The sequence below is a fragment of the Girardinichthys multiradiatus genome, chromosome 7 (assembly GCF_021462225.1).
Source record: "Girardinichthys multiradiatus isolate DD_20200921_A chromosome 7, DD_fGirMul_XY1, whole genome shotgun sequence".
Lineage (NCBI taxonomy): Eukaryota > Metazoa > Chordata > Actinopteri > Cyprinodontiformes > Goodeidae > Girardinichthys > Girardinichthys multiradiatus.
This window is the reverse complement of record NC_061800.1, coordinates 13,545,303-13,572,813: the sequence shown is the minus strand read 5'-3', so window position 1 is coordinate 13,572,813 and position 27,511 is coordinate 13,545,303. Positions and strand designations below refer to the sequence as shown.

The 27,511-nt window shown below is 37.9% G+C and overlaps 1 protein-coding gene across 1 annotated transcript; it reads left to right on the top strand.

Annotated features, from left to right (window-relative positions):
- The first annotated feature begins 16,278 nt into the window (after window positions 1-16,278).
- On the top strand, window positions 16,279-27,301 carry LOC124871078 (interleukin-1 receptor type 2). The gene is made up of 10 exons (XM_047370076.1): window positions 16,279-16,394; window positions 20,716-20,809; window positions 21,469-21,727; window positions 22,794-22,968; window positions 23,056-23,209; window positions 24,430-24,522; window positions 24,629-24,688; window positions 24,803-24,938; window positions 26,151-26,296; window positions 26,498-27,301. Exons 2-10 carry the CDS (start codon window positions 20,725-20,727, stop codon window positions 26,647-26,649), a joined length of 1,260 nt encoding a protein of 419 aa, XP_047226032.1. The 5' UTR covers window positions 16,279-16,394; window positions 20,716-20,724; the 3' UTR covers window positions 26,650-27,301.
- Window positions 27,302-27,511: the final 210 nt, after the last annotated feature.

Below are 27,511 nucleotides of genomic sequence, written 5' to 3'. Positions count from 1 at the left end.
TGTTGTTTCAAAGCTAACACTTTCAACGTCAGTATAACTGTGATTAACTGTCTCCAATTGGGCAACACGGAGCAGAGCTTCTATTTTCCCTCATGCTTATCTTTGGTTTGACAAAACAAATTACGTTTTTTTTCTGTACAGGTGCATCTCGATTAATTTGAATATTTTTAAAAAGTTCATTTATTTCCGTAATTCCTATACAGATTCATAACACACAGAGTTATGCATTTAAGTGTTTATTCCTGAAAACTGGGATGATTTTGGCTTGCTGCTAATGAAAACCTAAAATCAGCAATCAGGTGACATGGCATCCCAAATCATCATTGACTGTGGAAACGTCTCACTGGCCCTGAAGCAACGTGGGTTCTGTGCCTCTCCACTCTTCCTATAGGCTCTGAGACCTTGGTTTCCAAATGAAATGCAAAATTTTATTTTACCCAAAACAAGGACTTTGGACCACCGTGGAACAGTCCAGTCCTTTTCTCATAGCCCAGATAAGATGCTTCTGTTTTTGGTTTAGGAGTGATGTAACACATGTCCTGGATACACAAGTATATGCCTCCTTAATCTGCCCCAAACTCTTAAAAGGCTTTGCTACACAATCCTCGCAAGGCTGCAGTGATTCTTGTTCACTTTTTCCTTCCACTAAACTTTCCATCAATGTTCTTGGATAATGCGCTCTGTGAAAAGCTAGTAAAATCCTAAGTTACTGAGAAGCTGAATTCTGGCTTTCCATTAGCTGCAAGGAACCATCATCGAAATAAGTGAATGAATCTAAACTAATCAATATACCAGTTGTACATTTTAAATTAATTACTGAAATAAATTAACTTTCATTTTCCACCCCAAACCTGCTTACATTTTAGGGCCCGTATTCACAAAGAATTCTAAGACTAAAAGTAGCTCCTAGTGACGTCATTCTAAGAAAAATCTTAAAATTTCTCGAATTCTAAGATCTTTCTTAGCATTTTCCCTCGGTAAGATAAAAAGTTATTCATGAGGCGAGATGTTAAGAATAGTGAGGAGGACTTTTAGTGAGCCTAAGAGTGTCTTAAGCAGAGAAGATGTTGGAAAGACAGAGAGAAAGGAGAGATATTCTCCGAACAATGAACAACTGAATTAATAAAATGCTACCAGCTCAACCGCACAGGGATCCACCCCCTCAACGGTACAATAAATGAGCACATAAACTTCGATAACAATCATCAAATTATTAATACAGAGAAAAGATTAACTTTATCATCATACCAGTGGGAAATTAAATAGTTTCTGCGGTAGAACAGATTAAAGGTTCACCTCTAGTAAGGTAATATTTGGAAGAATAAATAAATAATAGAAACAATAATAAGTTACCATGAATAAAAAGTGAAACAAATTACAAACAATATAGTACAGAATTATATAAATATTTACAGACTGGAAAATGCTTTAAAAGAAAAACAAATTTGAAAAAACTTGAAAAAACAAAATATATATACATACATACAAACTCTATGGACAACTCTTTAGACATGATACAGTACAATAATTTAGACACTATATACACAGAAGGGAGATGTAAATGAGGTGAATATGTATTTGCTGTATTGTTAATGATGATGTCATTAGCCTAAACCTAAATAATCTACAATGCAGGCTGGTGCTGAAAGCAGAGGGAACGATGCATTAATTCCACTGCAATGCCTGTTTGTTTGCAACGTGGTTCCAGGACCAAATCTACCTTTCAACACTCCTCTCTTCAGGCTCTACTGCTTTTCTCCATCTTTTTTTCTCCATTTTGTTTTGGTCGTTTTACAAAACTAAACCTCATTACACAAGAAGGAGATCACTGTCAAATGCTGAATTTGAATATTAATATGAAATTAATTAATATGAAATAAATGCAGTATGAAAATGACCAGAATGGAGAGTAAACATAATAATAAGCAAATCACAATAATGATGAGCATATAAATAAGCTACGTTTAAACCCATTGATACTGTCTGAAAAGTAATTTAATTTTGCTAAGTCATCATCATGATTTAAATATTTCTGAATCCAGTCTAAATTCTATCAATTGTTAATTTCTCTCCATTAATTCCTGGGAGCGCCTGTCATTTTTTGTATCTTTTAACAACCAATCACAGCTCTTACAAGACAGCGTCACACCTAGCAACAGGGTCAACCGCGCCTCCTCACTAAGATAGGAATATCAGCCATCTCCTCGCTCAGAGTCGCTCTCAGTAGAGAACAGAATCACTCTTCAGCTAGGAGTCCTTGACAAGTATTTTTAGGCTAAGATAGGAGCTCTCTGAGAGGACTTTGAGGATCTTTGTGAATACGGGCCCTGATGTCTGTATATTTGGAAGATTGAGCAACAAGCTGCAGCGTTGATCTCCTTCTTGCTGGATTTTCCTAAATTTCTACAGGCTTTTTAAAAAGTCTGTAACTGACTTAAGCCCCCCCACCCGCAAACAACAATTACACACACTTAAACAGGGTCCTGGACAAAGCTCATGTCACAAACCTTCCCTCCAAAAGTTTATGGAAAGGCTGTTTAGACCTCAATGCTGTTGTCTGAGGTAGTATCCACCATGTTTGTGTTACTGCATTAAGGCCTTGATGAGTGGCTGCATTGACTTTGTGAAAATAATGTGATTATTATAAATATTTGTCATGAGTTAAATAAAAGGTGAGGAAAAACAAACTTCCGCTTGCAGGATAAAGTTGGAACAAGAGCCAAGAGGGCAGCATTTAAAACGTGTGAAACTATTGTTATTGAAACCACTTTTTGGATATTCTTTAAAAAACAAAAAAAAAAAAACACTTGAAGCATTGTGTATTCTTAAGTTTTAGAGGTAGTTAAGAAACTTACTAGTTTTTTGTTGTTTCTTTAAGTCTATGTACACGTAAATATGCGACTGCGGTGGTTGAATATTATTACACTCACCTTAGGTGGAAAAAATGTTTACAGAGGCAATGTTTTGTTACACTAATGTGTGCATCACGGTATTTATGTTTAATGCATCTTGGTTCCTTACAGTTTGTTTCTGCTTTTTGAACCTGTTTTTTTTGTCAATTGGATATTTATTGTTTTCTGTCATCTCCCCACTAAGCAACCTACAATAAAGAACACATGTTGTTCATTTCAGGTATTCATATAATGCTACTTGACCACGGTAACATTGCAGCAACGTTCCCTGCAGGCTTGGATGTGAGACGACGTGTTTTCCCTGTTTCCGCCATGCTTCTTTAACTTATGTCCTCTGTGTGAATTACAGGAAGTCCTGTATGTTCCTGAAGTTTTGTTTTTGTTTTGTTTTTTTCTTTGAATAAACTTTAAAAGTAATTTTAAGAGTGTATCATCTGTCGGTTGTCTGTGTCGCTTGTTTGTTCCCCAAGCAAAGCTTTTGTGACACATGTTGTGCTAACTGACATACTTTGTTCTTTTTGATCATTTTCATTATACTGACTTAACAATTTAACAAAGATTCACATACAACACAGTTTAGAACAATGATAGTGTTGCAGGTGGCAGGGGTTCGTCCTGTAACTGGTGGATTGCTGGTACCTGCTGATGGTGGTCAGAGGGCCCGGTGGCGCCGATTGTATGTGTCGCCCCATTTTTCTCAGTCTGCCTCAGGGCAGCTGTGGCTACAATGTAGCCTACCACTGTCAGTGTGTAAACGTGTGTATGACTGAATTTAGTTTAATCCGTCCTTCACCCATTCCGTATACAGGTGGTGGCCATTGCCATAATAACTTCACTGGCACCTCATGCCAGTTGTCTGGACTTTCCCTGCAGCATTGCTATTTCAGCAGTTCATATAAAGGCTGCTTTAACATGACACAGCTGCAGTTGTGTTGTAAATTCTAACTACTGGGAGAATTCACATGTGGTTTTGATGTCTGATTTCAGGTTGACTGTGTGTCTTGTTTTGGCTAAAAAAAGAGAAGTAATTGCAATTTAAATCCTATGAAGATGTCCTGTGCAAAGGTTTATAAATAGGTATGAGCAGTTTTAAAACTGTTTCAAAGTTAAAAAAAACAATCCCTCCAAATTGTTATGTCTGTAAGGCCTGATCTCTGAAGGACAGGGGAAAAAAACAGATTTTTCGATAACTGAAATTGAAATAAAATTGAAGGGTTTGGCCATAACATCATTTGGAGTAAAAAAGGGAAGCAGGGGAGCCTGAGAATACAATTTTACATCAAAATGTTCGTCTCTCGGACACAGAACCTGTTTCCTTCAGGACCAGCATGGTGGCAGGACATTCCCCTGTTTATACCTGCATGAAGTTGCTTGAGCAAACCATACCTGTAGAGGTCCACAATTCTCATCCTGATATCTTGCCTGAAATCATTGATTTTCCAATGGTGTCACTCAAGGAAGCCGTATGTTTGAGGTGTTGTCTTAAAATATACCCAAAGATGTGTCCCCAGTAATTTAAAAGCTATATTTAAGCCATAAGCTTCCAAAAGCCATGAGATCGTCTTCTACATGTTCCCTATAGGAACCATTGTGTATGTAATCTTTGGATTTTTAAATAAATAATTAAAACAATATCTTATGGTATTTAGCAAATCATCATTAATAACTTACTTAAAATAGGAAAGGTTTAGTCAGGTTTAATGTCAGAGAAAAAGAAAACTGTATTTGCAGGCTGTACAGTATGAAACACTCTAAAAGTTTGCTTGTGAGAAATGCAATAGAATGAGAAAAGTAGTTTTACACAGAACTGATAGTGGTAACTTACATGCAATGGTTAAGTTGTCAGCTCAGTAACAAGACAGTTCTTGATTATTATTAGAATAATGTGTAACATTCTGATTTAGATTTTGGGGGGTGAGGTCAACTCCACATTCTGCTTCTTAGCAGCTTAAAAGTTCAGTAAAAGATTTTTTTATGGCAGCAATATTGCACCAACCACAGCAGACAAACATGTCAATAAACCCTGCATGCTAGGGCCCAGCAAGGTCCAGTACCTGAATATGCAATATGCAGTGTTATACATTTGCTTAATCCCTAAAAAGGTTGTAAAAAGTAACTTTTTTCTACTTTTTTGGATTTGCTAACCTTCCTTTTTTTAAGCTTTCTACCTGTCAATAAGTTAATGTATGAACTGGAAAACAGTTAGAACTTCTGTTTAGATGAATTCCTTTGCAGGGGAAAAACGAGACAGGTTTGGCAAACTGTCATCTGACCTTTTGAGTATCAGGATGTCAGATACTAACGTGAAGAGTTCCAAAAACATGCAACATCTGATTTCTCAACGGACAGTTGTGAGTTAGAGGAACATTATGCACTGTGCGGATCATCTTTTAACATTTTAACATCTTTGTGTTACACTGTCCTTGTGAAACGTTTGTGTTTATGTTTTTGTTTATTTCAAGTTATACCTTCACTAGTTTAAGTAGTATGATCCATTAAAGGAGACTTTCCAGTCAGTACAGCTAAGAAAGATAATTCCTGTATTTCCATCCTGAAAATCAAAAAACATTGAATGATGTTAAATTTAACTTAAATAAAATAGATTAGTTACCAAATAAATCTGTAAAAACATCAACTTTCCTATTTTGCTAAGGAAAAATAAACCTCAGCTAAGAAAGTGATTAAAAAGTATCTCCAAAAAAAGAGAGAAGTTGTGAAGTTTGTTGTTTGTTTACTGCAGTGAGATTAAAAATGTAATGAGTGAGTTTTTCTTGGTGTTTGCATCCTGATGTTGTATTTCCTTTACCAACATGCTATTTAAGAAGAAAAAAATATTTTCTGTGATAATACCTGTCTAGTTGTTTTAATGCACATCTCATAGTATGATATGCCACTGAGCTGATGCATCTTGATGCATAGGGCAGTTGCAAGGGTGAACATCCTTCTTGAAGGTGAAGCGCTTCAGTCGAACCCACAAAATATTAGTTATTTTTCTGCATTTTGTGTGCATATTTACTCAGATTACTAAAGAGGATCACATCCAGGATTTCTGATCTCAAATTCTAAATTTAATTTAATCTTCCTATACATTTTTTTTTTTAAACAAGAAGGCTTTTACTTAAACACTTGTTTAACACAGTGTTGTTATTGCCTGTGTGTTATACAAACTAATATGATTAAACCACACGTAATGACAGTTATACTGGTCCAATCTTTGTGCACATCTTCAATTATATTTACATTATAATTACATACGAATGAGGAATGATCAACATCATGTCTATCTTTACATTCATGTCAGCTTCAGAGCTCCTAAATATGAAACAGAGAAAATGGTTTTCATGCTATACTGAAGTTTTAAGGTCTATAGTGATACCACCTTCTTAGTCGTGGGGGAGAAAGAATGCATAGAGCTTATTTTTAATAAACATTAAACCATCATAATTAATAACAATATGTCTATATTTTTTATTGTCCTAATTACTGAAAAACCAATCACAAGTATGCAAATGAACAGCCATTTAGATAAATAAGTACAGATCAGACACCACCTGATAGAAGTACCTGATAAGGAATGTTGGAAACCAATTTGGCCCATATGAATGTATTTATCTACAGTCCTATTCAATTTTTGTGCTTCTGGTGCTTCTTTTTGCATTTTTAATAGTCAAACAGAGTTGGCAGAGTACGATGCCATGGTTTCTGACTATTTTGTAGTTGACCTCTGTAAGATTCAGGCAGGTTTTCAAAATAACTAAAAACCTTTTTCAAAAAAGCTGCTTATGAATGATAAAATGTGCAGAACATATGATTTCCTCCAAACAATGAAATAAACCTTATAATTATAAGGATTTATTTAATTATAAGCCATAGCTGCCTACTACTTTATTATGTACAGAGTATTAATGGGGTAAGTTACGGTTGTTAAATGTTTGGCATGTTTAATACTTCGCTGCTGCTGTAGAAACTTTCTGACCTTTTTCAAGTTTTCATAGCCATCAGATTCTTCATAAATATCACAAACATACGATTCTTCGCCAGGTTCATAGTGCTACTTGATTTTTTTTTTTGGCCTCCGTTCTGTGTCACAAAATGCATAAGGGCCTTTTTACATGCTTCATATGGCTTTTCTTGTTTATTTGCTTCATAGGAAAATACATCCAGGCAATGGTTTTGATTTTTGTCTTTTCTAATAAGGGTCTCAAAGGCCCTTCTCCATATGTATTTGGTATGTTATGGGAGTTTTGCAGAAACTGCTCGCTGTTTTGATTGTCAGCCATGATTATCCAAGACAGCATCTGTGTGTCTGCAGCACTGCTGTGTAAAATTTTGGGCCAACTTGGGGAAGTGAAAACAACAGCTTATATAAAATTTGATGCTTATGAGTATCTCTAAAAAGTCATTTCTTTTGTATTGATTATTCATTTCAATTAAAAAATACTTTATTAATCCCAAAGGGAAATTATTATTATGATGAAATATGGATCTACAAAAGATTTCCATATAATAAAACATAGCACACGCAAAGCTGATCTACTAACCTGGTGCACCAAGGATTCCATCTGTCAAGTGAGCAGAATAGCAGACACAATCCAGTTATCATTTTTGCCTTTATGACTATGCAAAAAATATGTAGATTATCAGATCATGCAAAATACTGGAGGAGGATATGCAAATGTCATCACTTAGCACCTGCAATGTGTGTCATATTGCGTGTTGAGGTAGGCAAACAAGGTAGTTACCGGGAGGAACCGCTCGGGCTCAATGACAACTAGAGTATTAATGCTGAGGAAGAGTGGAGATTGAACCAATGAACCAAGGGATCTAATCAGAAGGGAATGAGAAGCAGCTGGTAGAAGGGGACTGAAGTGAACTGAGGGAGGGTGACTAATTAACACAGATGAGCAGGGAGTTCAGGGAGGTAACAGAAAACATTTAAGTGAACAGAAAGAAGAAAACAATGAGACTACCAAAGAACAGAAACAGGGAGGAAACAGATCTATACTGTGTACACCTGTTTTGTGTCAGATTGGGTTTTGGGCTGCTCCCTCTCCTGGATCAGCTTCGGCCCCCCATTAAATGTGGGGCATATTTCCTCCCCGCCACACTACCTGCCGGTGGCTGGTGTCTCTGCCCGCTGGTGTATTGGTGGTTCTCGGTGTCTGGGGCTGGGTGCTTTGGTGTGTGCCGGCTCACACCTGGTGGTTGCTTACCAGGGCCTGGGCCTCCTGGCTTTGTGGGGCCTCTACTTGGGGGTTGCATGGCTGGATCTGCTCCGGTGTGGAGATGGCTGCTGGTGGGCCTGTGGTCTCGTCGCTGCTGCTCCGTGGGGTTTCTGCATTGCAGCTGCTGGGTGGTTCCCCTGGGGCTCTCATTTACTCTACTCTTGGGGGCTTATGGTAGTCTCGGCGGTGGTTCTCCTGGGGTTCTTGTGCTCTGGGGGGCCTTTGGATGTCTGTGGCTCATATCTCCTCTGTGTTTGTCTCAGGTCCAGGGGGGCAGGTCTGTGGCTCCTCACACTCGCTATTGCATATTTTTATGGAGAAATCTTATATACACAAGTGTGCTCACACTTACACGCACAGGTGTCTGGATTCAGGTGTTAACAGATACACAGATGTTCTATATTGTGCCGCAGTAACCACCAAATACATCTTGCATTCTCTCCCTTTTTCCTTTTTGCCCGACCTCCCTTTCTCTTTCTTGTTTTTTCTATTTTTTTCCCTTTTTTATTTCTATCTCCGAGTCTATTGCAATTGAAATGATCCCAGAGCAGTTTATATATATATATATATTTTATATACAGTGCCTTGTGAAAGTACTCGGCTCCTTGAACTGGTCAACCTCTTGCCACATTTCAGGCTTCAAACATAAAGATATAATATTCTCATTTTTTGTGAAGAATCAACAAGTGCCAGGGCCTGGGAGCCAGGGGGCCAATCGTGAAGTGGAATGAAATTTATTGGATGTGTCAAACTTTTTTAACAAATAAAAAACTGAAAAGTGGGGCGTGCAATATTATTCGGCCCCCTTGCGTTAATACTTTGTAGCGCCACCCTTTGCTGCAATTACAGCTGCAAGTCGCTTGGGGTTTGTCTCTATCAGTTTTGCACATCGAGAGACTGAAATTCTTGCCCATTCTTCCTTGCAAAACAACTGGAGCTCAGTGAGGTTGGATGGAAAGCGTTCGTGAACAGCAGTCTTCAGCTCTTTCCACAGATTCTCGGATTGGATTCAGGTCTGGACTTTGACTTGGCCATTCCAACACCTGGATATGTTTATTTGTGAACCATTCCATTGTAGATTTGGCTTTATGTTTTGGATCATTGTCTTGTTGGAAGATAAATCTCAGTCCCAGTCTCAGGTCTCTTGCAGACTCCAACAGGTTTTCTTCCAGAATGGTCCTGTATTTGGCCCCATCCATCTTCCCATCAATTTTGACCATCTTCCCTGTCCCTGCTGACGAAAAGCAGGCCCAAACCATGATGCTGCCACCACCATGTTTGACAGTGGGGATGGTGTGTTCAGGGTGATGAGCTGTGTTGCTTTTACGCCAAACATATCGTTTTGCATTGTGGCCAAACAGTTTGATTATGGTTTCATCTGACCAGAGCATCTTCTTCCACATGTTTGGTGTGTCTCCCAGGTGGCTTGTGGCAAACTTTAAACGAGACTTTTTATGGATATCTTTGAGAAATGGCTTTCTTCTTGCCACTCTTCCATAAAGGCCAGATTTGTGCAGTGTACGACTGATTGTTGTCCAATGGACAGACTCTCCCACCTCAGCTGTAGATCTCTGCAGTTCATCCAGAGTGATCATGGGCCTCTTGGCTGCATCTCTGATCAGTCTTCTCCTTGTTCGAGATGAAAGTTTAGAGGGACGGCCGGGTCTTGGTAGATTTGCAGTGGTCTGATACTCCTTCCATTTCAATATGATTGCTTGCACAGTGGTCCTTGAGATGTTTAAAGCTTGGGAATTTTTTTGTATCCAAATCCGGCTTGAAACTTCTCCACAACAGTATCTCAGACCTGCCTGGTGTGTTCCTTGATCTTCATGATGCTCTCTGCACTTTGAACAGAACCCTGAGACTATCACAGAGCAGGTGCATTTATACGGAGACTTGATTACACACAGGTGGATTCTATTTATCATCATCAGTCATTTGGGACAACATTGGATCATTCAGAGATCCTCACTGAACTTCTGGAGTAAATTTGCTGCACTGAAAGTAAAGTGGCCGAATAATATTGCACGCCCCACTTTTCAGTTTTTTATTTGTTAAAAAAGTTTGACACATCCAATAAATTTCATTCCACTTCACGATTGTCTCCCACTTGTTGTTGATTCTTCACAAAAAATTTGAATTTTATATCTTTATGTTTGAAGCCTGAAATCTGGAAAGAGGTTGAAAAGTTCAAGGGGGCCAAATACTTTCGCAAGGCACTGTACATATCAAGTGTAGCATTATACCTTTGGCCGTAATGCTCCGCTTGTGAAAGTAAATCTGTTGGGTTTCTGCTTGGCACTCAGACCACAATTCTGAGTGCCAGGACACGTTTATAAAAATTTTAAAAATGAACAGATGTCTGCAAGAAGGAGGCATGGGTACAATGACAACCTTCTGTTTGCATGTCAACATATTTAGACTGTCAGAAATAAAAATACATAGTAGACATATCATCTATCCAGCAATGCCATTTTTGAGAGCTGATTTGGAGCAAGTCACCAATAGAAGCCATAACTCTCCATGTTCTTGCATCTGGATATTTGTAGTGCACCATCAGTTTATGACACAACACCGTTGTCTGGACTGCATTGGAGGAGCATCTCTATTAAGCCCGAAACGACATCTGTGTGGGACTGATTATGCAATGGGACTGCAGACACGGGCCAATCTGATGCAAAGCCTATGGGCCTGCACTGCACGCATGACAGCAAAGTGGAGTGGGAGGAGGAAGGGTCAAGGTAGGGGCTTGTACGCGCCGTGGGACAGTGCAGTGCCAGTGCTCTCAAATAAAAGTCATATATCACTTTTGGAGGGAACTGATGGCAGAGACCACAACTTTTATTTTCACATTTTGATGAATGAAGAAACAAATTGGGCTAGAGAACATCCTTTTCTCATCCAGGGCCAAAGGGCAATTACTTGAGCAACAGTAGTGGTCAATCTGTACACATGTCTAAATGTGTCCAAACGCTCCATGGTGAAGACCAGTAGAACACCCAAAATCCTAATTTAAATAGGGCTGTCTGCACCTGTCATCAATTGTGCACCTGATCTAGCTTTTCTGCAACCCAACCATTAATAGCATGAGCTATTTTTTTTAACACACGCAACTTAGAACTCCTTATTTAGGAACTTAGTAGATCGGGTCTATAGTTAGAGGGTGACACGGGAGTGGATTTTCTCTCCTGTCCCATCCCGCTCCCACAGAAAAATGTCGTCCCATCCCAATCCCAGGCCAGCATAACGAAAAAAATCCTGTCCCGTCCCACTCCTGGTAAATTGACTCCCACTCCCATCCCGCTCCCATTCAGAACGACTCCCACTCCTGTGCCACTCCCATTTTTGTTTTCTTCATTTAGTCTTTTGGCAATTTCTTTGTTTGAAGGACCAGTTAGGTCCCTGTTTTTAGCTGTAGTAAAGGCCAGTTAAAGTAAAAAGAATAATAATGAAGAAATAATAAAATATTAAACAAGGAAACAGACCATGCCTATCTTAGTTGAATAAACAAAATGTACATAGTTGTATTTTACTTATTTATTAAGTGATTGTTTCCTTTGAACAATGACATCAATTTTATGTTTCAAGTTGCTGAAACAAAAGAAAAATGCACCTAGTAAGAGAACTGTTCTTGTTGAACAAAAGGACAAAAAGGCATTACCTTCATAATTTAGAAACTGTACCTCAATGGTTCACAGCCCTGGTCCTCAAGGACCCCTTCCTTGCAAGTTTTAGATGTGTGTCTGCTCCAGCACACCTGATTCAAATTCTGACATGATCTCCTATACAGGCATCAAGAATGGAGGGTCAAACTGGACAAAATTAATACAATAAAATCATCATTAAATAAATAAATGTTGTGAATGTCCCATAAGTGAAGTAAATGTAACATGAAAGAAATGTAACATTAAATGTGCCATTAAATTAAAGGTACCATTTATTTATTTAATACATCATTAGAAACAATAAATGTACCATTATATCATGAAATGGACTATTATGGAATTAAATGTGCCACTGAATAATTAAGTATAATTTTAAAGACGACATGACGTAATTAGTGGTACACTTAATATTTAATGATGTATTAAATAAATTGTACATTTAATGGTACATTCAATTTTTTTCTATTTCACAATATATTTATTTAATATCTTCCCTTAATGAAGCCTATCTATACGGAGCCCGTGAGGGGACATGGGGGGATTTTTTTCTTTTTTATGTTCTCACGCAATAGTCTTTGCATTATTTCGCAATACTTTGTGGGATAGTTTCCAAACCAGATAACGACAAAAATGAAACAAACACTACACCCATTTTGAGATTTATTGAGTTTTATTTTGAAATCAGCCTTAAATAAAATTATCTTCAATCAGACTAAAAGACAGTTTTTATCCACAAGCTGTCAAACTACTGAACTCTGGAACATAAAACTGCACGAAACCACATCTGTGACACTTTATTTCCTTATTACTGCTGCATGATGTGTACTTTTTTTTTGTACGCCATTAGTGTTTTTGTTTTTATCGTGATTTGAACGGTTGTTCATATCCTAAGCATTTTATCGCATTGTTGACTGCGTGTTAACCTGCATATGACAAATAAACCATATCAATGACATATCAGTGTTTGTTTTATGAGCAGTTTATCATCTGTGCTGCTGTTCCAAGATGCTGAACGCAAAAGTATTGCGTGGGGACGCAGAAGAAATAAATTTCCCCATGTCCCCTCACGGGCTTCCGTACCTTACCTCTTAAATCTTTAGCGCACATGCAGTAATTTTGTTGGTCAGATGAGACTTGACACATGATGGTACTTTTCATTTGATGAATGAAGAGATGCAGGACTGATTTAATCCAGAATCTGTCTTACAAGTGTCCCTTAATCACTGGTGAACTTGATTACGACTAAATACATTTTACAAGCAGCAGACTGCGTGTTAAAACCGCTACATTCAACTCTCCTGAAGTTCGGTAATATTTGTGACTTTCCTGTCAGCTCTATAAGTTTAATAAATAAGTCCTTACTTCTGACTTTACGTTACAAATCCAATTTTACCACGTCCAGTTCTCCACCTGCGTTTGTTCCCTCCATCCTGAACGCAGGTGGAAAACATCGAGCAGAAGAAGTGTTGGCTTGTGGGTCGTGTAGTTCGTTTGACTCACATTATAGTATATGCTTCTTGGAAAAAAACTACACAATGGCGGCGTCGATCCAAGTTATTTTTTCTTAAAGTTTATAACAAAGTCTCAGTTTTACATTTCCAAAGACAATTGATCCTAGTTTATTTTCCCTCCTATTGGTTAGCTCCCGGTCCCGTCTGCTCCTGTTCATTTTTTTATCCTGTACCGTCCCAATCACGTGATCTTTACTGACGCTGTCTCCCGGAATCCCGTGACACGTGGAACTCCCCAAAAAATGTCAGCCTCTAAGTCTATAGTGTAATTCAAAAAGCCCTTCTACCATGATTGGGGAATAAACATTTATGAGCAGAGGTAATGTTTTACTGTATGTACACATGAGAGTTTGATAGAAGTCCCACCAAACAGCTAAACGTTGTACATGTTTACTATTTCAGTGAAATTAAGGCACGAACTATCACAGTGTGTTTCTGGTTCTGTATTTGTTTACGTTTAATCAGATGTTTTGATGTCTTTGAGTCCCCGTTTTTGGTGTTTTATTTCCTAGGTTCTGTTCTGTTGACTGTGTTTTATTGTATTTTTAGATCTGTTGTTCTCCCTGTGTTCTGGTTCCCTGGGTGTGTTTTGCAGTTTGTTTCTTCGTCTAGCTCCTCCATGTCCTCATTTGTCTCTGTCTTCTTCACCTGCTCCCTCTGTCTCCACGTCTCACCTGTTCCCTGTTTTCCTGATCACCCGCCCTATTGTTTCATGTTCACCTTCGTCCCTATTTAGGTCTGTCTTGTCCTTTGTTCCACGCGGTGTCGTCATGTCTTTTTGTCGTGTCCTTTGGATACTCGCCCTGCTCCAGATCTTGTTTGGTTCTGTTTTGGAGGATTCCTGTGCTCTGGAAATCTGTACACCTGCTCCTCGCCTGTATGTGAGTGGACTCTGTAAATAAAGGACGAGTTTGATCCCACTCTGCTTCCTCGTTACTTGTCTGCCTCTGGTCCACCACAAAACGCATTATGACACAAACATATTATGATGAAGACGTCAGACAACGGAGTCTAATTCAGTGGGTCCGATACCAATATGAATTGGACTGCTCTTATCTCCAAAGACAAGGAACTATAATAAAATATGTTTAGTTTTCAAAATATTTAATTTGTGCAGGATTTAGTTTAAATCTTCGATATAGATCACAGTGTAGTTGCATCAGGAACTTCTACTGGACCTTTACAGAACAATTTTTTTTCAGCTTAGATCTCGTTTTTATTATCCTGCCAATTAAAAATGAAAAAAAAAGTATTTTGGAATGGAAAACCAACAACATCCTGACAACATTCCCTACTTCCACTGATCCTTGAGGTCAACTTTGGATCAAATCCTGTATGGATGCAAAGCCAATGGAGAGGTTCAATGAAAGACAATTCTTACATGGCTTAGGGTTTAAAATGTCAAAACATTTAAGGACATTTGTCTTCATACTGCAAGCCTTTTAGTTTCTGCAACTGAGTTAATAGATACCCGTCCCTGTGTTAGTGTAAAATCTAACGTACAGAGAAAATAACAGGGAGTGTCAGAGTTTCTGACAGCATGGGTGACTTGCTTGTCAGTCACAAGGTATAAATCCTAGGGAGAGCTGTCAGTGTAACCTGTGAGCTGTGCTAATTGTTCAGGCTTACCACAGTAAATCCTCACCTCCCTGGTTAAAATGACTCAGCTGTTAGCACTAAATCGTAATGCCTAATCATCAAAGCTAAAGTTTCACGAGGTATAGTTGGCCTTTTAAAGTAACAGGTCAAAGGTTAGCATTAGCAAAGCACTGAAACACAAATTTTAACTCATTAAGATTTGTTTTTAAGATTTATTTAAAAAAAAGTTAACATTTTTACTCTGTGGATAAATTCAAAATGAAATAATCTTAAAATATTTATAGTGCAGTTATATGTCAGATTGTTTATTTCATTCATTTATTTATTGTGACTATTCAGGAATCTTAAGCAGACTTTTTCATGACTGATGATTAATTATTTATATCAAGACCAGAGGTGACATCATACTGTGTATGTGAAAGAGAGCAGGCAGCATTACACAACTTTTAAGAGTTTGATTCCCAACCCTGAGCCATTTTCTGCATATGTTCCCCTTCTCCCTCTGCCAATTTTTCTGTCAATCTACTGATGAATAAAGGCCTATAGTGCCATGAAATCTTTAAAAAGAAAAGATGAGATTTTTACCTACTAACTGGCCAATCAACGGTTTGGACTGGTCAAGCATTAAGTTGAACCTTTCCAGTCAGGAGCTAATTTCTAGGTACAATTTTTCAACTTTTAACATTCTAAAAATAAATATTCTTTAGGTAGCATTTCAAATGCTGAAACCATTATTTGTCAGAAACCAAATATCAAAATATTTGTTTCTTTCCAAGTGCTAAAGAAAATCAGCATTGCTTATATGTCTAAATATGAATAAACAAGGTTAGGGTCAATGGCTATGGGTTTAGTTTTTAAAAAGGCTTCATCAAAAAATTAACAAAGGGTTTCATTGAACAGAGATTTAAATTCAGTCTCATAATAATACATGCAAAATATGATACAGGAATATAGTTTTATCCTCAGGTCTGAGTTTGGAATAATTTTAGCTTAAAAAAAATACCTTGTGTATTAAGGTGGCTAAAGAATTGCAAAGGACAACTTTGTTTTGATGTTGTTGCAAGAAACCCCTCACCCTTCACCCGGGCTATGGGGAATGTCCCTCATACGTGTACGTGTGTACATGTATGTGTGTGTTTTTGTGCTAAAACAAATAAACATGTCCACCATCAACGTCACGAGGTCAGGCTGTAGAGAAGCAGCACTAGTTGCACAGTTCTATAAGGCTTCCCACATATGTGACTTTGCTTATAAACTGTGTGTGTGTTGATAAGTCAGCACACACAAGTGTTAAGCTGTGCAGTACACTGTGTTACATTAGGAAACCTGAGAAATTTCCATCTTATGAGGGGTGGGAACCTTGAAAAGAGACCTGAGGTCCTCCCATGAGGCCAAAGGACACCAGTCGCTTGACACAGAAGTCCATGCAGACACCACATCCCTCTGTCAGGACCAGTACGCTTCCAGAACCACCTATAGACTGTGAGTACTCTTGTAATATTTGTTTCATCACATCAGAGTGTGTGTGAATACATTCACCTGCCCTGCACTTAGAACTAGGCTACATGAAGATATTCATAAGGCTGTATGGAAATTATTTAAATACATAATGTTCCCAAATTTAATTTATATCTAAACAGGTAAGATATATTAATAAGCTTTTAATTATTACACTTCATTATTTCTCTTCTAACTTTAATTTTTTGCTTTTTCTGAGTTTATTTGCCATAGTTAAAATTTTATTAAAAATACCCAAATCTGGTTTATTGAATATTGAATGTACATTTGGTGAATGTTTGATTTTTTTTTAAAATTAATTTACAGTTTGTAACAAACTCTAAAATACAAAATCTAAAATTAGTTAATTCATAACAAAATATGGCAAAATATTTAAAATTATAATATATTTAAACGTTAATACACTTCAGTTATTTATCCTCGAACCTTAAACCAGTATTCACAGTAAACAAGTCTAGAGGTTTTTATACTTGCTTCATCGATATATTAACAGATTTGCTGAATATAATAATGTATTTAAGTCTAAAGTTTTTTTGTATTATAAAACATCTGAAAATGACAACAAAAACTATGTATATAAGTTTTGAAACAGAATAAATCATTTAAAAGATAATATGGGTATATTTTAAAAAGCAATCAAATGAAATGTTATATACAGGTCCTTCTCAAAATATTAGCATATTGTGATAAAGTTCATTATTTTCCATAATGTCATGATGAAAATTTAACATTCATATATTTTAGATTCATTGCACACTAACTGAAATATTTCAGGTCTTTTATTGTCTTAATACAGATGATTTTGGCATACAGCTCATGAAAACCCAAAATTCCTATCTCACAAAATTAGCATATCATTAAAAGGGTCTCTAAACGAGCTATGAACCTAATCATCTGAATCAACGAGTTAACTCTAAACACCTGCAAAAGATTCCTGAGGCCTTTAAAACTCCCAGCCTGGTTCATCACTCAAAACCCCAATCATGGGTAAGACTGCCGACCTGACTGCTGTCCAGAAGGCCACTATTGACACCCTCAAGCAAGAGGGTAAGACACAGAAAGAAATTTCTGAACGAATAGGCTGTTCCCAGAGTGCTGTATCAAGGCACCTCAGTGGGAAGTCTGTGGGAAGGAAAAAGTGTGGCAGAAAACGCTGCACAACGAGAAGAGGTGACCGGACCCTGAGGAAGATTGTGGAGAAGGGCCGATTCCAGACCTTGGGGGACCTGTGGAAGCAGTGGACTGAGTCTGGAGTAGAAACATCCAGAGCCACTGTGCACAGGCGTGTGCAGGAAATGGGCTACAGGTGCCGCATTCCCCAGGTCAAGCCACTTTTGAACCAGAAACCGCGGCAGAAGCGCCTGACCTGGGCTACAGAGAAGCAGCACTGGACTGTTGCTCAGTGGTCCAAAGTACTTTTTTCGGATGAAAGCAAATTCTGCATGTCATTCGGAAATCAAGGTGCCAGAGTCTGGAGGAAGACTGGGGAGAAGAAAATGTCGAAATGCCAGAAGTCCAGTGTCAAGTACCCACAGTCAGTGATGGTCTGGGGTGCCGTGTCAGCTGCTGGTGTTGGTCCACTGTGTTTTATCAAGGGCAGGGTCAATGCAGCTAGCTATCAGGAGATTTTGGAGCACTTCATGCTTCCATCTGCTGAAAAGCTTTATGGAGATGAAGATTTCATTTTTCAGCACGACCTGGCACCTGCTCACAGTGCCAAAACCACTGGTAAATGGTTTACTGACCATGGTATCACTGTGCTCAATTGGCCTGCCAACTCTCCTGACCTGAACCCCATAGAGAATCTGTGGGATATTGTGAAGAGAACGTTGAGAGACTCAAGACCCAACACTCTGGATGAGCTAAAGGCCGCTATCGAAGCATCCTGGGCCTCCATAAGACCTCAGCAGTGCCACAGGCTGATTGCCTCCATGCCACGCCGCATTGAAGCAATCATTTCTGCAAAAGGATTCCCGACCAAGTATTGATTGCATAACTGTACATGATTATTTGAAGGTTGACGTTTTTTGTATTAAAAACACTTTTCTTTTATTGGTCGGATGAAATATGCTAATTTTGTGAGATAGGAATTTTGGGTTTTCATGAGCTGTATGCCAAAATCATCCGTATTAAGACAATAAAAGACCTGAAATATTTCAGTTAGTGTGCAATGAATCTAAAATATATGAATGTTAAATTTTCCTCATTACATTATGGAAAATAATGAACTTTATCACAATATGCTAATATTTTGAGAAGGACCTGTAAGTTCTTTGCTCTTCAGTTGCAATCTCAGAGTCATATTTATTACCTTTCATCGATACTATCAGTCAGCAAAGTTTCCCTTTAATGCGGTAAAATGTCACAAAGCCTCATGAGTCATGTGCAAATTCAGTTACAACATTGGAACTCCTACATTTATGTGAATGGGTCTACACCAGTGACGACACGCCCACACTATTCTATGAATGGATTCCTCTCTCGTGACAACGAAACAGGGGCTTTATCAAGGAAAAAAATGCATCATTATTGCCAGTGTATTAAATTTGTGTGAAAAAGTGTAGAAAGCTGTCAGCTGTTCACTGTAATCACAGCAGGTTTCCATCACAATAATAATTTAACTCTGTGGTGAAAAAAAGGTCTCTGCAAAACCTCTGTTCAAAAAACTGCCTGTAGGGTTCCCTACTAGAACCGAGAAAAGTACAATGTGTCATAGTTGTACAGTTTGTATTAAGACTATAGATTAATACTTTCAGATATTAAGAATATGAAACACAGATATATCAGAACAGGGATGTGCTCGCATTTCCAAATCAGGATTTTATGTCCCTGACACAGATCTGGGTCAGCTGATACAAATTCTCAATCTGATGCTACGTGGAATTTATCAAAAGTGATGCCATGTATTCACTTGAAATTTTGTGTCTCCACAGAATATGAACGCCTCTGTAAAGTGTGAAAGACATTTTAAATTTCAAAAAAGCTCCTCCAAAACACCCCAAAGTGGCTCAATAATATTTAGATCTGGTGACTGTGCAGGCCATGGGAGATGTTCAACTTCACTTTCATGTTCATCAAACCAATCTTTCACCAGTCTTGCTGTGTGTATTGGTGCATTGTCATCCTGATACACGGCACCGCCTTCAGGATACAATGTTTGAACCATTGGATGCACATGGATGTGGTTCGTCCTTCTTGGTGGTATGCTGACATTACCCTGGATACCGTGGCTCTTGATACATCACAAAGACTTGCTGTCTTGGTCACAGATGCACCAGCAAGACGTGCACCAACAATTTGTTCTCTTTTGAACTCTGGTATGTCACCCATAATGTTGTGTGCATTTCAATATTTTGAGGAAAACTGTGCTCTTACCCTGCTAATTCAACCTTCACACTCTGCTCTTACTGGTGCAATGTGCAATCAATGAAGACTGGCTACCAGGCTGGTCCAATTTAGTCATGAAACCTCCCACACTAAAATGACAGATGTTTCAGTTTCATTGTCCAACCCCTGTATATATATATAGATCTATATAATATATCTATATATATAGATCTATATATATATAGATCTATATATATTGTTCTCCACCTTTCACCAGCGCTATATGTATTGTTCATGTGTTTATTTGGTTGGTAATTTTGAGAAGGTCCTTCTAAATCCTGCTCATTTATACACAAATGTAAATATTTTCGTAGTAGAAATATAAAGATCGCAAAAATAGGTGTATATCTATACATTTAAATCAAATTATTCAGATAACAAGGTTTCTTTAAATAACAAAAGACAGGCTAAGTTATTTCATCAGATTTAAAATGAACTTATTTTTAGAATTACATATTTTTACAGCATAATTTTTGAGACCTTTGAAACAGTGACTCGAAACACAGTAATATGACTAATCATGTAGTGATATTGGTAAACCCCTGTGGTTCAATTTAAGTGTGGGAGTGTCAGCAGTTAAGTGACGCCTCCTGTGATGTCACAGTTTAGAATCCATAAGAGTTGAAATAGAGCCAGTTGGCACTTATCCTAGATCGCCCAAGGAGATAACATAGACTATGGTCCCAGCATTAATACATTCTAATATTAGATTTTCCTCCTCTGGGGTTTTGATCCTTAATATTTTGTTCTGTCTTGTGCTTTAGCTTCTCTTTACGGATTTCACTTCTCACTTTTCACAAAGAGCATCTGAGCTGATCCTGCTCTGTAGGACCCAAAGAGAAGAGTGCAGCACCTTGTGTTGGTAGATCTCATAGTTCAGACCTTTGTGTCCCCGCAGACTGCCGTCATGGTCTGCTTGCCGTTGATGTTTGCCATGGTCATTGCCGCAGGTGTTCATGGAGCCCCTCTACTACCTCCTCTACCTATGGAAGGTGAATATTTTCTACTATATTGCGTGCATTATGTCATTATATTGTGGCTGGAAACATGCCAAATTTACAATGTTGAAAGGAAGTGGTTGTTTAGTCAAAAATCCAAAGTCTTGTCACTGAATTTTCATTCACAAGGCTATTACTTTAGCCTATTACCATAACAGTTCTTCTAAAAAAAGACACTATAAAAAATACAGTGTTTTAAATACCTCAACTTGATTTATTTTGCTGCCTCAATTAAACACTACAGGGTGGGTTATTACTTTGACCTCACATATGGGTTAGGGTTTTTAACCTAAAGAAGGGTTTGAAAAAATGTTTTGCATTTTACGACTAATCTGTCCCATTAGATATCCTTAACGGGCCCGCATAAAAAATTGGAAATTAAAAATGCATAAAGTGGAAATTCCAAACATAGAGCTTTGTACTCACAAACTTGTCAATTAAAGTTGATTCTGATTTATTGAAAAGAATTAGTTTTTATTTTAAAGCAAAAAATTTTTTTTCTCATGTTTTTTTCATTAAAATTGGCTTGAAAAGCCTAAATCATAACTTGAATAACTAAGTTAGTTATAATTATGGAAAAGTGAAGGATTTGTATATAACACTATAAACCAATATTGCCCCCAGCAGTAATTTGGGTGTTTTTTCCTCTGAAGATGGATGTTACCGGGTCTCCCCAGAGGTGGAGATTTTCAGAGTTGAGGGCGAGGCTGTAATCCTCCACTTCCCGATGTTCATGCGAGTTCTTCAAGTACGCAAAGTCGCCCAACTACCAGCAAAGTATCTCATCACCAAGAACAACCGAACAGATCAACCAACGTATCGGAACGGGGGCCGGGTCCAGCAGCAGGGTAAAGAGCTGTGGTTCCTTCCAGCTCGGCCCTCAGATTCAGGGGAATACACCTGCACTTACAGGTACACTTTAATATTAATCCTCCAATTTCTAAGAAGTCAGTTAAAGTTTTATTTTTGTTTGTTGTTTATTAAATTTTCTTTGTGTCGAAAAAGTGTAATAAAATTAAAGTTTCTCTTTTAAGGAAAAAGTTGCATTTTGTTTCATAAGCAGAGGTAGAGTAGCCAAAGATTGTACAAGTAGGATCACTTTGGAGCAGCACTACTTCAACATATTTTTACTCAAGTAAAAGTAAAAAGTAGCCATCCAACAAATTACTGAAGTAAGAGTAAAAATGTATTTGGTAGAAAGGCTACTTAAGTACTGACTTGCTGCTCATAACATATCAGTTAATATTTAAAAATCATAAAATCAAACAGACAAAAATACAAAGTTATGTGCAAATTCTTGTATTTTAAATACTTAAATCTATACATATAAATGGCATAATTACTAAATAACAAATTCAGGCAGAACAAAAAACACTTTTCCAAATATTTTTTTAACATAAAACTTATGAAACCAATACTTACAATAGGACATGTATATATGTTAGAACAGAGTAAAGTACTTCCAGTGACAGAATCGACTTTTTAATGTTTATTCACTTGACCTCGAAAAGACACAACAGGTTCATCAGATAGAAAATAACAATAGAACAATGAAGCTTGTCCAGATGTTTGGTTAAAAAGTGTGCTTCGTTCATCATTTAGTGAAGTAACTTGAGGTGAGTAAAGTAGCAAGAAAACTTACTCAAGTAAAAGTAAAAAGCACAGTGCGGTAAAACTACTCCTAAAAACATTTTCTTTCATAAAGTTACTCAAGTTAATGTAACAGAATAAATTTAACTAGTTACTACCCAACTCAGATCATAAGTCAGTTTTTACTGTCTTCTTTTTTTTTTATACGTTGGATTAAGTAGGAGTGTTTGTGGCAGTGTTTCTTTTCAATGTGATACTCAAAAGTTAGGTATTGAAAAATAATTTTTTAAACCTTTAAAAATAAATAAATATAAACTTTCTAACTTACGTCTGATATTGACAGCAACAGCATTATCTTGATCCATTCTTTCTTTGCTTCTCTGTGCAGAAATGCAACCTACTGTGTCACTGGGAGCATCACGTTGCATGTGTATGAGTCCTCTTCTGTAGACATAGAAAAATTGTCCTATCCATGGCCGGCTTTTGTGGGAGAGAAAGTGGAATTTAACTGCCCATCTCTAGATTGCTTCAACAAGACACACAGACCAATAGCGTGGTACAAGGTGAGGGAATGAACCCTGCTGCTGTGATTTTTCTGTCTGTTAGGTTAAAGCCGCATCTAAAACTAACAGCATCTTGCTCTCTGACAGGACTCCAACCCCACTCCTCTTCAGCCGGGCAGAGATACCCTGATGATCCCTGCTGTAAAGCACTCCCATGCAGGGGTCTACACCTGCCAGCTAACGGTGCTCATCAACAACCAACACCACAAAGTCAGCAGAGCCTTCCTACTCCATGTGATAGGTTGGTGTTGTGCAATTTTATTTTTAGTCTTTTTTCTAAGGAGATAAGGCCAAATTAAAGCTTTTAAATGTATGGTGTGCTATAGTAGATTGTGATATGTTCATTGAATGGATGATTAGCGTAAATAAATGAGTCTGTCATACATGTATACTTAAATTGAACAAACTAATTAAGAAGATGAAAAAAAATCTCATTCTCTTATTTTTAGTTATTGAAGGAACATTTCAGTCACCTTGGTTAAATCAGCAAACAAAGAATAGGTGTACCCTGCCCTCTGCTGGCTTAACAGACACATTACACCGACTCCCCAAATGTTAAAAAAATGAGTAACATCTGATCAAGCAAGATAAAAGAACCAAAAAGAAAAAAAAATCCTCTACAGATCTATTTATACCCCTTGAACTGTTTTACATTTTGTCACAATGCTATCATAAACTCCCATTTCTTTCTGGTAATTTTATCCAATAGACCAACATAAACCACCACACAGCAATGACATAGAAGAAAAAATACAGGTTTTCTTTTTTGTTAGGTTGCACCACACTATATGTAGTGTGGTGCAACTACGTACCTTCCAAACACAACTAATTAATTATTAGAGTCCAGCAGTGTGTATATAAACTCAGTAAGACAAAGGCTGTTCTGTAAAAGCCTCAGAGGTTTTTTTAGGGAACATTCGTCAGCAAAGAGTTAACAGAGTCAAAAAGACTAAAGTTGTGGAGAAGTTTAAGACAGTTTTAGGTTATAAAGCAATTTCCCGCGCTTTGAATATTTCACAGAGCACTATTCAGTCCCTCTTCTGAAAATAGAAACAGTTCAGCACAACTACCTATAGTATTATACTACCATCCATTGCTGTTACTACAACTACCTAGCAAATATTACCTTTATGGAAGAGTAGCAACAGTGTTTAATTGCTGAAAGAAAGCCATGTGTTCTCTGCAGTTTTCCACAAGTGTTGTAGAGAACACGGCAAACGTGAGAAACACAACATTTTTCTTCCAAATAACAATAATGCATCACTTAGCGCTGGTCTGTCACATAAAATAGCAGTACAACATACTCATGTTTGTGGATGTAATGCTACAAAAGGTGTTTGAACAGGGACAATAACTTTCACACAGCACTGTATATGTTGTAAGGTTTTACCAGTGAGTGCTGATGAGAGGTGGAGTACATCTGTCACTCAAGTTTCTTATTTTGGATGCTTTGTCTGCCAGGTTCAGACCCTGCAATTACTACCTCCGTGCCTAATGTCTCCACACCATCAGTTCCAGCTCAGTCCAGCAGTACCACTCTCAGTACTGTCAGTGGTGAGTTTTGCTTGGTTTCTCTGATCCTATAATGTGTTCTCTACTTTTGGAAAGAGGACAAACTAGATATATCTGATCAATGTCTGTATTTCATGTGCAATTGCAGCAATGAAACCACCAGTGATTGTCTCACCAATTAATGGAACCATTTTTGAAAGCTCTCATGGTATGTAGCAATGATCACTTCTCTCAATGCATCAAGTCTACCGCTTTTTTTCTCAGATTGATATATATTTAACCAATACTTGAATGTAGGTTTTTTTGTACTTTCATTGTCTAGGTTCAGGACTGGAGCTGTTCTGTCAAGTGCACACTGAATGTCAACAGGCTGACTCAACTGTGGTCACATGGCTGGTAAACGGCCTATCAGTGGAGTCATCATACCTTGACAGACGGGCCCTGCTGGGTGGGAGAAGGTAACAGCACAGACAACACTCAGTGTTAATGGGAGTCCAGGGGCAGGTCTGTGGAAAATAATCTCCCCATGGGGACAATAAAGTCTAAAGTCTAAAAGTGTCAAGCTGAAATCTGTAAAGAGTCTAAAGTCTAAAAAAAAAAAATCTAAAAAGCCCTAAAGAGTAAATAATGTCTTCATTTATTTTGTTATAAAACAGAAGTGCTGTACAGGCAAATAAAAAAATAAAAGAAATAACTTAGATAATAAAACTAATAAAATACAAGAGGGGAATTGCTCCAGAGCCTAGGAGCTGCGAATGAAAAAGCCCTGTCTGCCCTGGACAGGAGCAGAGTTCTGGTAACAACTAAGAGCTTCTGGTACTGAGAGCTTAGATCTACTGTGGCTGTTTGGATGTAAAAGCTGTTCAACGTGAGGAGGCGTGTCTCCTTAGAGAAAAAAAAGTCCAAGGTCTAACCCTTAAAAATGACTGCGGGCAAAGTCTTTAGGATGAACTAATAACATTTTTGTAGACCGCCTCCTCCGAGATGGGGGACATAAGGACAATGTCAAAACTGTTTTGGAGTCTTCAGAAAGAAACCTAACCTGGTAGTATGTGGGCTGCAGGGTGGTGCAGTTGGTAGCACTGTTGCCTTGCAGCAAGAAGATCCTGGGTTTGACTCTTGGCCACGGGTCTTTCTGTATGGAGTTTGCATGTTCTCCCTGTGCCTGCGTCGGTTCTCACTGGGCACTCCGTCTTCCACCCACAGTCCAGACATGCCTGTTAGGTTAATTGGTCTCTCCAAATTGCCCTTAGGTATGTGTGAATGGTTGTTTATGTGTTGACCTGTGAAGGGCTGGTGACCTGTCCAGGGTGTACCCTGCCTCCTGCCCATAGACTGCTGGAGATGGGCAACAGCTTCCCCATGACCCACTGTGGAATAAGTGGTAGAAAAGGACTGACTGACTAGTATGTCTGTTGTGATGGTTGTGAATATGAGAACTTGAAAGAAATGAATAGTTAAACTGTCAAAACTGCCTTGTTAAAAATACACCAATTATGGTGATCCAGCTCTGGCTTGATTTAGCTTCAATTCTTTGACTTCTTTGTGTTGTCCATTCTTATAAACAGCTGTCTGGGCTCATCAAAAGAAACCACACTGTGAAGCCTCATAAAATCGAATATTATCCATTAAATCTGTTTGCTTAGCTCTGTTTGCTCTACTGTTTTTAGAGTAACCCGGGTGTCTGAAAGGTGCCAGATTGAACTGAGGCTTGATATCGTAGCTATAACCACAGAAGATGAGAAGACAGAGATGAAGTGTGTCACTCAGAACACAGACGGGAGACAAGAAGTTGTTGTAATGCTTCACTTAGAAGGTGAGTGGCCTCATAAATTCTCCAAACAGGAGCAAAAACTCTTCATAGATAGACATATCATCAAGGAGATAACTTGTATATTGTGTTTTGGACTGTACCGGAAAAATGTAATGAAATAACTAAAACCTCATTGAAAACATCTGAATAAACTGGATTATCATAGAAGAATAAAAACCTTAATGTCCTGTCTTTTTTTTACAGATACTACCTTCACATGGCTGGTTGTAGCTGTATTGATAGTGACCTGCTTTCTGACGGTAGCCTTGGCTTTCCTTTATGTCCTGTTCAAGCCAAAGACTAAAAAGAACATGGATTATATCCTTGCCCGCCAGAGCAGCACCTTTTCATTTTAGCTTCAGTTTCACACACTCCCTCAAACAAACACAAATGTTCCTTAAATAGTCTTTGGGTAAACTGTGTAAATGTGACCTCTATCACATTGTACTTGGGGTTTACGTGGCACTCACACCAAGTCATTTTTTATGAATGGATCAGCCACTGCAGATGAAGAAAGATGTTACAATGATAAAAGCTTTATCAGCACCACTGATTAATATTTGTTTATCAAGGAGCTTGATGTTCGCTGCAGTTTTGCACTAATGTAATTTAAACTAGTATTAGTCCCTTTTATATTAACCTGCATCAGTCCAGTTCTGTTTTGTTTGGTAAATAAAATGAAGTAACTACCTCAGTGACAGAGTTACCAAATGTTACACATATGTATTTTCTGCTGATTTGCTGTACAATGCATTAAATATGACGGATATATTGGCATGTTTTTCAAGATGCAGCCAATTTTTTCAGAAAGACATTGTATTTCATAAAAAACATATCGTCTGTTGCTGAATTTTTATGTTTAAAGATTTGAAGGACAGATATAACAAAACATAACCTCGTAAGTGAATTGTTTTTTTAAATGTAATATTCCTACTGCAGAAAACAACCCAATGAATTAAATGGCTCCTATGCTCCTATTTTTCAGAGAATAAAGACAATAAAAAAACATTGATCTCTCTCCCAGATAGTTGTTTATGGATGGCATTCATTATTTGCTGGTTGTAAATCAGAAACTACCCAAATTACCCTGATCAAATGTTTTTTGATCATAGATCTTGTTGAGTCCTCTCTAAATGCAGGGTATGGTTGTGGCCATAGGTTTCAATTTTAGTCTTACCATTTCAGATACCTTTGGACCAGAAATGTTGAGGCCTGTCT

Excerpts from the sequence above, each read along its gene's own strand:
- LOC124871078 (XM_047370076.1), top strand. The coding sequence starts at position 20,725 with ATGGTCTGCTTGCCGTTGATGTTTGCCATGGTCATTGCCGCAGGTGTT. Across the intron at positions 24,689-24,802 it reads CATTTTTGAAAGCTCTCATG|GTTCAGGACTGGAGCTGTTC; the intron begins GTATGTAGCAAT and ends TTCATTGTCTAG. Across the intron at positions 24,939-26,150 it reads GCCCTGCTGGGTGGGAGAAG|AGTAACCCGGGTGTCTGAAA; the intron begins GTAACAGCACAG and ends TACTGTTTTTAG.